The sequence below is a fragment of the Rhinopithecus bieti genome, unplaced genomic scaffold (genome assembly GCF_001698545.2).
Source record: "Rhinopithecus bieti isolate Rb0 unplaced genomic scaffold, ASM169854v2 scaffold_27038, whole genome shotgun sequence".
Lineage (NCBI taxonomy): Eukaryota > Metazoa > Chordata > Mammalia > Primates > Cercopithecidae > Rhinopithecus > Rhinopithecus bieti.
In genome coordinates this window covers 554,500-565,857 of record NW_016812221.1, presented here as the reverse complement: position 1 = coordinate 565,857, position 11,358 = coordinate 554,500, and the positions used below count along the sequence as shown (strand labels likewise).

At 52.6% G+C, this 11,358-nt stretch overlaps 1 protein-coding gene across 8 annotated transcripts in view; it reads left to right on the top strand.

The window, feature by feature from the left end:
• Positions 1–5,705, top strand: part of CHFR (checkpoint with forkhead and ring finger domains) — a 38,743-nt gene extending 33,038 nt beyond the window's left edge. For 4 of the 8 annotated variants that reach the window (XM_017895645.1, XM_017895639.1, XM_017895638.1 and 1 more), the window contains exons 16-17: positions 564–636; positions 2,050–3,216. In XM_017895645.1, the coding sequence (XP_017751134.1) occupies positions 564–636; positions 2,050–2,125 (149 nt within the window). In that variant the 3' untranslated portion in view covers positions 2,126–3,216. Of the gene's footprint in view, positions 1–417; positions 505–563; positions 637–2,049; positions 3,217–4,480 lie in introns of those variants that run through there. The other 4 variants (XM_017895641.1, XM_017895640.1, XM_017895644.1 and 1 more) reach the window with 3 other exon arrangements.
• The last annotated feature ends 5,653 nt before the right edge of the window (positions 5,706–11,358 follow it).

The following is an 11,358-nucleotide window of genomic DNA, read 5'->3' as shown; positions in this document are numbered from 1 at the left end:
AAAAAAAAAAAAAAAAAGCTGGGGTAATTTTATTTCCTTAATTGGGTTTTATTTTTTAATTTTTATTTATTTTATTTATTTATCTTTGAGACAGAGTCTTACTGTGTTGCCCAGGCTGAAGTTCAGTGGCGCAGTCTTGGCTCACTGCAACCTCCCTCTCCCGGGTTCAAGTGATTCTCCTGCCTCAGCCTTCCAAGTAGCTGGGATTACAGGTGCCCACCACCACACCTGGCAAATTTTTTGTGTTTTTAGTAGAGACAGAGTTTCACCATGTTGATCAGGCTGATTTTGAACTCCTGACCTCAGTTGATTCACCCGCCTCTCCTCCCAAAGTGCTGGGATTACGGGCATGAACCACTGCACCTGACCCTCAATTGGGTTTTAGTTAAACATGTGTTTCCTTTCCTGAAATCTCAGAACGGTCCAAGGAAACTAGTTCTGGAGGGACCAGAGGCTGTGCGTGTCCGCCGCAACGTCTGTCTTTGGGTCTCTGCTGAAATTCAGGTAGTTGAGTGGGTGTGTGCAGTACATCTCATAGATGCGTAACCCTTCTGTTTTTCCAGTGGCTGTAACATCCCGTCCTGACTGCTACTGGGGCCGTAACTGCCGCACTCAGGTGAAAGCTCACCACGCCATGTGAGTGCAGCTGGGGGCACAGGCGTCAGCTGCAGGGTGATGAATGAGTTCACCGCCTGCTTACAAATACGCTGATGTGGTCATTATCCTGCTCTCAGGTTGCGTCCTTTAGGAACTGCTTCTTCCTTTCGAAATCCTGCTCTTCCTTTCTCCCTTCATTTCATGCAGTCTTATTTCCATCTTCCGCCTCTGTGTCTTCCTGTCTGGAGTTGGTTTATCTGTCGTCTGGGGCACCCGGGGCACACCCCACCGTTTCAGGCCATTTCTAAGTCGGAGGCTGTAGTCACTGAGGGCCTCAGGCCCCCCGGCGTAGCGCTGCGCAGCGGGGTTCTCATCCGTACCGTGAGCAGGCATTTGTGATCGCTGTCACATTGTCACCCTCACGTGGTGTCTTTCCCAGCGTCCTAAAGGAGGTTCACGGCGCCATCTGCGTTGCCCTGGGGAGGTGTAGGTCAGGAAGCATCTCTTAGGTTAGGTGATTGTGTAAATCACTCCTGTGGCCAAGGAGTTCAGGTAGAAGTGATGGAGACAGTGCCGTCAGGACGAGATGCTGCGAGGACTCAGATGAAGGTGCCTTCCTCGCAGGAATTTTGTGGAATACAAACCTTGCTTTGTGTTTGAGCACAAACAGCACGGGGAAGAGACCATGTTGTTACAAAAAAAGATTTCACTGTTGACTGGCAGACAATTTTCAGTAGAAATGTGCATCAGGAGAGCAGAGCCATGCTGGTCCTCCTTGCCCACGGTCTGTGGAGAGGAAAGGTGGCCACAGGCCTTCCAGCTTGGCGTGTCTGCCTCAGCCCTGTCAGCAGATGCCACAGGGATGCCCGAGGAGGTGCAGCTTTTATTCTCTTCTCTTAAAAAATTATCTAAGATGTTTACAGTTCTTTCTTTTTTTTTTTGAAATGGAGTCTTGCTCTGTCTCCCAGGCTGGAGTACAGTGGTGCGATCTCAGCTCACTGCAACCCCGCCTCCCGGGTTCAAGCGATTCTCCTGCCTCAGCCTCCTGAGTAGCTGGGACTACAGGCGCCTGCCTCCACATTAGGCTAAATTTTTTTTGTAGTTTTAGTAGAGACGAGGTTTCACCATGTTGGCCAGGCTGGTCTCGAACTCCTGAACTCAAGTGATCTACCCACCTTGGCCTTCCAAAGTGCTGGGATTACAGACATGAACCACTGTGTGTGGCCAGATGTTTCACTTCTGTTTCAAAATTTTAAAAGGGAAAAGAAGTTTACCTTCGGGGTTAGTTGCTTTGATTTTGTAGAAAGCACACACGCTCTTTCTCAGGTAGCTCTTTCTGTGTATGGTTTCAGAATGGGTTTACTTGAATGCCTCTCCAGTGCTCTCTTGTGTAATTTATTTGAATGCTTCTCTGATGCTCTTTTGTGTAATTTGGCCATTTTCTCCCTGCAGGAAATTCAATCATATCTGTGAACAGACAAGGTTCAAAACTAAGCATCCAGCGGCCCCGAGCAGCTTTCAGCACTGAAGGCGAAGAGAGCGTGTTTTAAAATACAGAGACAAACATGTCAGGGCGTTTTCACGGCCCCTGAGGGACGCAGGGTCTCCGGCAGGTGCTCTGGGGGGACTCTTCTGTGAGCTTCACCCTCTGAGTGAGACCCTCCCCAGAGCCCTGGGGCCACAGCCCGCCCTCCTGCTGAGTGCTGGGTGGGGCTTGTGGTGGCGTGAGCAGCAGAGACGAAGCCTTTCCATGACACGCAGCTGTCCCGCCGAGGGGCAGTTTTGCTCTTTTGTATGTTTTCCGTAACTACAGGTAAAGCAGAAATCTGTTTTCAGGAAGAGTTTCAAGGGAGAAAGGGGAAAGTTTATCAAAACATTGTTTCAGGAGAAGGGAGCGTAAGTTTACAGCCTACAGGATGTACACAATATTCTGCTGTTGGGAAAACCACAGCATTTTATATATTTTTTATTTTAATAGGTTTGGTGCTTATCTTCTAATAAGATTTAAATATCACAAACTGTAGCACAAATAATATAATTTATAATTTACAAATTGACTAAAATTTGGTATAGTATGGTATTTGAAAGAATAAGCATATGCTTCTGTTTATTGAAAAAAAACTTCCAGTGTCCAAAACTGCTAACCCTCGACGTGGCTGTCAAGTTAGTCGCTCCTTGCTAACCTGTGGGTGACCACGGCCCTGAACCTGGAGCTGGACGCAGGGCCCAGGACGCGCCGCTCCCTTCACGGCCCCGAGCCCGGGGCTGGACGCGGGGCCCGGGATGCGCCGCTCCTTCATGCTGCCTGGGCCCTTCCTCCAAGACCCTACAGAGCCTGAGGGGCACCTTGGCTTCCGCCTGTGCTAGGTTTGCCATGTCAGCTGGAATAATACTTGAAATTTTGATTTTGGAAAAAAAAGTTTTTTTTATCTTTTGTTGAAATCACCTGTTATCCTTGTTTGCAAACTGGTAACTTTTTTGCTTCTTCTCAGGAATACAGTTTTCAACTGTTGACTTGCTCTTGATAGGAACTGAGAAGCAGCACTCTGTATCTCTGCGTTTGTGGAGGAAAGACCTCTCTTTTGCATATTCTAATAAATGAGCCGCCTTTGCTCCTCCCCTCTCGCGTTGGGCTCGTGTGTGGGGCTGCCTCACTTCTCCATGTGAGGGAGGCAGGCCCTATGCAGAGTGAGCTCCGAGCACCTCACTGCTAGTGATGGTTACTCTGTCGCCTGCTGTCCCTCAGTGTCTCCATGGAGTCACGCCTGACCTGAGGTTGGGGCCTGAAGTCCGAGCATCCTGTGAAACCTGCTCAGGTCTCTTCATTTGGCCAGTGCTGGGAAACCACAACCTGTTCATCCAGTGTAGAGGCTTTGTCTTCAGCTGAGCACCACATAAAGCCGCCATGCAGAGAACCCCAAGTTTGTGCAGGGGCAAGGCCGAGAGGGGAGGTCCCGAGTTTGTGCAGGGGCAGGGCCGAGAGGGGAGGTCCCGAGTTTGTGCANTCAGGACGAGATGCTGCGAGGACTCAGATGAAGGTGCCTTCCTCGCAGGAATTTTGTGGAATACAAACCTTGCTTTGTGTTTGAGCACAAACAGCACGGGGAAGAGACCATGTTGTTACAAAAAAAGATTTCACTGTTGACTGGCAGACAATTTTCAGTAGAAATGTGCATCAGGAGAGCAGAGCCATGCTGGTCCTCCTTGCCCACGGTCTGTGGAGAGGAAAGGTGGCCACAGGCCTTCCAGCTTGGCGTGTCTGCCTCAGCCCTGTCAGCAGATGCCACAGGGATGCCCGAGGAGGTGCAGCTTTTATTCTCTTCTCTTAAAAAATTATCTAAGATGTTTACAGTTCTTTCTTTTTTTTTTTGAAATGGAGTCTTGCTCTGTCTCCCAGGCTGGAGTACAGTGGTGCGATCTCAGCTCACTGCAACCCCGCCTCCCGGGTTCAAGCGATTCTCCTGCCTCAGCCTCCTGAGTAGCTGGGACTACAGGCGCCTGCCTCCACATTAGGCTAAATTTTTTTTGTAGTTTTAGTAGAGACGAGGTTTCACCATGTTGGCCAGGCTGGTCTCGAACTCCTGAACTCAAGTGATCTACCCACCTTGGCCTTCCAAAGTGCTGGGATTACAGACATGAACCACTGTGTGTGGCCAGATGTTTCACTTCTGTTTCAAAATTTTAAAAGGGAAAAAGAAGTTTACCTTCGGGGGTTAGTTGCTTTGATTTTGTAGAAAGCACACACGCTCTTTCTCAGGTAGCTCTTTCTGTGTATGGTTTCAGAATGGGTTTACTTGAATGCCTCTCCAGTGCTCTCTTGTGTAATTTATTTGAATGCTTCTCTGATGCTCTTTTGTGTAATTTGGCCATTTTCTCCCTGCAGGAAATTCAATCATATCTGTGAACAGACAAGGTTCAAAAACTAAGCATCCAGCGGCCCCGAGCAGCTTTCAGCACTGAAGGCGAAGAGAGCGTGTTTTTAAAATACAGAGACAAACATGTCAGGGCGTTTTCACGGCCCCCTGAGGGACGCAGGGTCTCCGGCAGGTGCTCTGGGGGGACTCTTCTGTGAGCTTCACCCTCTGAGTGAGACCCTCCCCAGAGCCCTGGGGGCCACAGCCCGCCCTCCTGCTGAGTGCTGGGTGGGGCTTGTGGTGGCGTGAGCAGCAGAGACGAAGCCTTTCCATGACACGCAGCTGTCCCGCCGAGGGGCAGTTTTGCTCTTTTGTATGTTTTCCGTAACTACAGGTAAAGCAGAAATCTGTTTTCAGGAAGAGTTTCAAGGGAGAAAGGGGAAAGTTTATCAAAAACATTGTTTCAGGAGAAGGGAGCGTAAGTTTACAGCCTACAGGATGTACACAATATTCTGCTGTTGGGAAAACCACAGCATTTTATATATTTTTTATTTTAATAGGTTTGGTGCTTATCTTCTAATAAGATTTAAATATCACAAACTGTAGCACAAATAATATAATTTATAATTTACAAATTGACTAAAATTTGGTATAGTATGGTATTTGAAAGAATAAGCATATGCTTCTGTTTATTGAAAAAAAACTTCCAGTGTCCAAAACTGCTAACCCTCGACGTGGCTGTCAAGTTAGTCGCTCCTTGCTAACCTGTGGGTGACCACGGCCCTGAACCTGGAGCTGGACGCAGGGCCCAGGACGCGCCGCTCCCTTCACGGCCCCGAGCCCGGGGCTGGACGCGGGGCCCGGGACGCGCCGCTCCCTTCACGGCCCCGAGCCCGGGGCTGGACGCGGGGCCCGGGATGCGCCGCTCCTTCATGCTGCCTGGGCCCTTCCTCCAAGACCCTACAGAGCCTGAGGGGCACCTTGGCTTCCGCCTGTGCTAGGTTTGCCATGTCAGCTGGAATAATACTTGAAATTTTGATTTTTGGAAAAAAAAGTTTTTTTTATCTTTTGTTGAAATCACCTGTTATCCTTGTTTGCAAACTGGTAACTTTTTTGCTTCTTCTCAGGAATACAGTTTTCAACTGTTGACTTGCTCTTGATAGGAACTGAGAAGCAGCACTCTGTATCTCTGCGTTTGTGGAGGAAAGACCTCTCTTTTGCATATTCTAATAAATGAGCCGCCTTTGCTCCTCCCCTCTCGCGTTGGGCTCGTGTGTGGGGCTGCCTCACTTCTCCATGTGAGGGAGGCAGGCCCTATGCAGAGTGAGCTCCGAGCACCTCACTGCTAGTGATGGTTACTCTGTCGCCTGCTGTCCCTCAGTGTCTCCATGGAGTCACGCCTGACCTGAGGTTGGGGCCTGAAGTCCGAGCATCCTGTGAAACCTGCTCAGGTCTCTTCATTTGGCCAGTGCTGGGAAACCACAACCTGTTCATCCAGTGTAGAGGCTTTGTCTTCAGCTGAGCACCACATAAAGCCGCCATGCAGAGAACCCCAAGTTTGTGCAGGGGCAAGGCCGAGAGGGGAGGTCCCGAGTTTGTGCAGGGGCAGGGCCGAGAGGGGAGGTCCCGAGTTTGTGCAGCTGCGGGGCCGAGAGGGGAGGTCCCGAGTTTGTGCAGGGGCAAGGCTGAGTGGGGAGGTACCTAGTTAGTGCAGGGGTGAGGCCGAGAGGGGAGTGGTTGCGAGTTTGTGCAGGGCTGAGGCTGAGAGGGGAGGTCATCATACACCCACGAAGTCGGCTGGGGCTGCCCTGTGTCTGTCTTAGATCAGATGGTATTCACTCTACCCCTTCCCATCTCCAAAAAGTAGAAACAAAAACGCTCGCCCTGTAGAGGATGCGGAGCTTTCCTCAGGAAGGGCAGGGCAGCTCAGAGAGCCTCAGGGCTCCAGGTGTCCTAGGGACTCACTCCTGCTTCCTCAGTCCTTCAGAGAAGTCCATTTCCTGGCCCACTGTGAAGGGCGTTTCTTCCTGGAGCAGTCGGAACAGAGCTTGGGTTTGGCTCTGATGTGAGGGAGGAGGCCTTGGGACCGGGGCAGTTGTCCTCCCCCGGTGTGGTAAGGAGTCGTGTTTTATGGAGGCAGGTGGCCGTGAACTCATCCCGTGTTTTCATGAGCTTCTGTACTTCCTTGTCCTCAAGACCCAGCCATCCCACCCAGCAAGACTGACGCACTGTGGTGGTTTTGGAGCCCTGCTGTCCTCGTGGGGTGGCTGCTTGGGTCATCCACAGGCTTTCTGGAGGACAGCCTGGCAGCCGCTGCAGATCCCACTGCTTCTGCCTGGCTCCTTGGCCCAGCCTTGGAACAAACCCAGGGCAGGGCTGCAGCTGCCCGCTGGCCCCACGGACCATCTCCCCTCGTGCTCCTCACCTGCGGCTCCCTCTGTGCTCCCTGGTGCCCCTCAGAAGCAGGGGTCAGCCCTGCCCACCCCTCCGTGTGCTGCCCAGGCTCCAAGCCAGGGAAGGGGGCCTCAGGTTCTAGGTGAGCCCATCCACCCCAGTGAGACCTCCCTGGGATGGCCTTTGTGAGGGGGCTCGACTGCAGCCAGGAAGTCTGGGCAGATTGGCTTAAAACAGACTGGGGGATTCAGGCCAACCCTCCTCCCTAGGCCAGCTACAAAGGCTGTTTTAAATCTGCTTTAAGTCATCTTAATGATCTCAGGGCCAGCAGGATGGGAGAGATCGGGCCCAGGTGTGAGAGAGCCAGGGGTCCAGGGGCTGCTCCCAGCACAGCGCGGCATTCACCCCAGGTATGTGGCCAAAGCAGAGAGGCAGCTGAGTTTGGAAGGGGCTTCTGCCAGCCAGGGGTTCCTGGTGACAGCCCCCCCCAGCTTCAGGTTGGCAGCCTGGAGAGCGCGGAGCAATGCTGGCCCTGAGGCAGCTGCAGCCGCCTCCCTGAAGAGGCCCCAGTGTCACTGCCAGGGCCACTAGGTCCCCGGGAGCCCTGCACTGGGAAAGGAAGGAAAGCATGAGAACGAGTGGATTTAGGAAGCTGGGAGTAGATCTTCCCTCCAGCCTGGCTTGATGCGGAAACCAGAAGGCTGTCCCCGGGGCGGTCCCTGCCCTCTGCCTCCACGTGGGCTCCCTTTGGGCATGCACGCTAGCTCCTGCGCCTTCTGACGCAGCTGCAGCTGTGTAGAGAGGCCGCGTCTTGCCTCCCTGAGGACGGACGGCCACATGCAGAGTGCAGCCTAGCCCTGCAGACGTGCGCGCTGACCGGCAGCAGGACGGAGCCAGGTGATCTTCGGGGGAGCCACCTCCAGGAGTGCCTAGTGCTGGTAACTGGTAGACACCGTTATTCAAGCATCCTCTACACTTAGAATTAAGTTACATTGAAAACAAAGGCAATGAGTGCTCAGGATGCACCACTTTCTTTTTTTTTTTTTTTTTTTTTGAGACGGAGTCTCACTCTGTCACCTAGGCTGGAGTGCAGTGGCCGGATCTCAGCTCACTGCAAGCTCCGCCTCCTGGGTTTACGCCATTCTCCTGCCTCAGCCTCCCAAGTTGGGACTACAGGCGCCCGCCACCTTGCCCGGCTAATGTTTTGTATTTTTTAGTAGAGACGGGGTTTCACCGGGTTAGCCAGGATGGTCTTGATCTCCTGACCTCGTGATCCGCCCGTCTCGGCCTCCCAAAGTGCTGGGATTACAAGCTTGAGCCACCGCGCCTGACCAATGCACCACTTTCTAGTTAGTTCACTGCACCTGCCTGTTACTGCACGCCCAAGGGTGTGTGCTTCTGGGGCCGGTGTGGAAGGGCGTCCCTTCCAGCCTTACCCACTTGGCCTGGTGGGAATGGGCCCTGGGAGGAGTGTTTGCACTGTGGAAATTGGTAAATGCTTCAAATCAGGGTGGTTTTTAATTGCTTTTGTTTTCTTCTGGAGGGAAGGTTGTTAGACACCAGCACAGTGCTGCACCAGGCAGCCAGCATATAATCATGAGAGACAAGTAGTTTAAACCACTGCATTTGGAGTGGTTTGTTACATAGTAATGAATAACCATCTCATGGTCCTTTAAGGCCCAGCACATATAACCACCGACTCCACCCCTCAGAAAAACCTCTTCTCCCTACCTGCTCCTCCTGGAGCCCCTGGGGTGTTCCTCTGCTTCTCCATCCAGCCAGCTACTTCCCACAACCAGCCCCAGGTGCCGGCCCCTCCCCCTCCTGCAGCCTCTCCTCATTCAGGTTCCAGCTCAGCCCGACTCCTGCAGGGCTGCCCCCGACCCTGCCAGCCAGTCTAGTTTCCCCCCAGCACCTGTCACTATCAGGAAACAGGAGAATGGCGTGAACCCGGGAGGCGGAGCTTGCAGTGAGCTGAGATCCGGCCACTGCACTCCAGCCTGGGCGACAGAGCGGGACTCCGTCTGAAAAAAAAAAAAAAAGGAAACATCTGTTTACCGTTTGTCTCCCCCCTCGGAAAAATAGAGCGGGGATCTTGCCTGTCTGCCCGCTGTTGTTTATTTTTCTGAAATGTTCGGCCCCAGGGCGGCATCTCCTGATCCCTGGGTGACCAGTTGGCTGCCAAACGGTGAAGGTCCTGATGAGCCGTCCCCTGGGCTTGAAATCTTTCCCGCGGCACAAACAGTCGCTCCTTCCTCTGTCACTCACTTTTTGTGGTTGTCTCCTGAGGCGGTGAGTCTAGATGGTGGGGTCTTTTATCTGTGTTCCTCACACAGAGCAGACACTTGGTTGTGCATGTCTGTGGAAGGGATGGACGCAGGAGAGAATGTTGAAGGCCATTAGACCAGGAGTGAGGGCTGTGCACTGTGCTGGGAGCCTGGCATTGTGAGTGCCGTGTGCTGTGCTGGGAGCCTGGCATTGTGAGGGCCGTGTGCTGTGCTGGGAGCCTGCATTTGTGAGCCACGCCTTGCCCAGTGGTGGTCTTGAATGTGGGTCCACTCGGGCTGCTGTATCAAAACGCTGCAGAACAGGCGGCTTAAACAACAGAAAGTATTTTCTCACAGTTCTGGGGCCTGGAACTCTGAGATCTGGGTGTCAGAGGGGCCGGTTCCTCTTTGGTCTGTCTCCTTGGCTTGTGGACAGTATATTCTCCTTGAGTCCTCACATCGTCTTCTCTTCATGCATGTCTGTGCCCTAATCTCTTCCTGCGAGGACACCAGTCCTATTGGATTAGGGCCCGCCCCAGTGGCCTCATTTTATCTTAATCATCTCTTTAAAGACCACACATACTAAAACTGGATACAGAGAAGATTCGCGTGGCCCGTGTGCAGGCATGACACGCAAATTCATGACGTGTTCCATGTCTGCAGATACAGTCGCTTCTGAGGTCCTGGGATTTAGGACTTGAACATATTGTAACACTCTGCCATGAAACCTCGCACGCCACGGGGTTTTGTAAAAATTGGGTGGTTTGGTTTGTTGTTGTTTGGCAAACCCCACATGCTGGATACTGTTGACACCGCATGGTGGGCTGAGCTATGTCCGCCTGTCCCGCCACCACGGATGTCTGTATCTGATCACTTGAGTCTTGCACAGTAAAAGGGGCTTTGCAGATATGGTGGAATCAAGGACCTTGAGATGAGCGGAGGATCCTGGATTATCCTGTGGGCCCCGTGTGCAATTGCAGGAGTCGTCGTAAGGAGGAAGCAAGAGGCCGGGCGCGGCTGCTCACGCCTGGAATCTCAGCACTTTGGGAGGCTGAGGCGGCCAGATCACGAGGTCAGGAGTTCGAGACCATCCTGGCTAACACGGTGAAACCTCATCTCTACTAAAAAAAAAACAAAAAAATTAACTGGGCATGGTGGCAGGTGCCTGTAGTCCCAGCTACTCGGGAGGCTGAGGCAGGAGAACGGCGTGAACCTGGGAGGTGGAGCTTGCAGTGAGCCGAGATCGCCCCACTGACTGCACTCCAGCCTGGGAGACAGAGCGAGATTCCATCTCAAAAAAAAAAAAAAAGGAAGCAAGAAATCAAAGGCAGGAGGCAGGGAGAGGAGGCTTGGTGACAGCAGAGGCCAGGGGCTTGGCGACAGAGAAGAGACGGGAGGGATGCGCTTTGCAGGGGGAGCAAGGGCCTTCAGCCAAGAGAGGAGGGCAGGATGTCGAGACAGAAGAGAAAACAGATCTCCCTGCAAGGGCCTCCAGAAGGAACCAGCCCTGCCTGCCCCTTCATTTTGGACTTCCGAGCTCCAGAACTGCAAGAGAGTAAGTCTAGTTTAAGCAGCAAAGTTGGTGGTAACTTCTTGGAGCAGCCACAGGAAGCTCACCACCCCCCACGTTCTTCCCTTTTGGTTTTTGTTTTCAGGAAGGGTCCAATCTGTTCTCAGAGGTGCTGTGGTTGGAGGTGGCGTGTGGGGCATGGCTGAGCACCCAACACCCTCTTCCCTGCTCCCCAGCATGTTCCTTCACCCTGTAGCTCTAGGTCTCTGTGGCAGACACTTGGCTCTAACTGCTGACTTGATGTCTCCACTTGGTGTTCAAACATCCCAGATTCATGGTGTCAAAGAGAGCTGTTTCCAGCGGGGACCCCAGGCCCACCACGTGCACCCCACAGACCTGCCCTCTCCACTGTCAGAAGGTGGCATGGCCTCACTGTGGCTCAGGCCAACCCCTAGGAGTCGTCCCTGCTGGCTCCTCAGTGCCCCAGGCTTCTCTTCAGGGGCTTCTTGTGGCTCTGATTGTTGCCCCCTCACCTCGCTGCTCTTCTCCCAGATCTGTGCGTGCCTGGGTCCTCCTTGTCACGCAAGTTCAGCTCAAATATTACTTCCTCAGAGATGCCTTTGAGGACTCGCTCTCCTTGCCTTTCCCTCTCCTGGGACACTGTTCCCACCAGTACCTGCATGATTCCTTTTCTTTCTTTTACCTTTTTTTTATTTTTTATTTTATTTTTTATTAT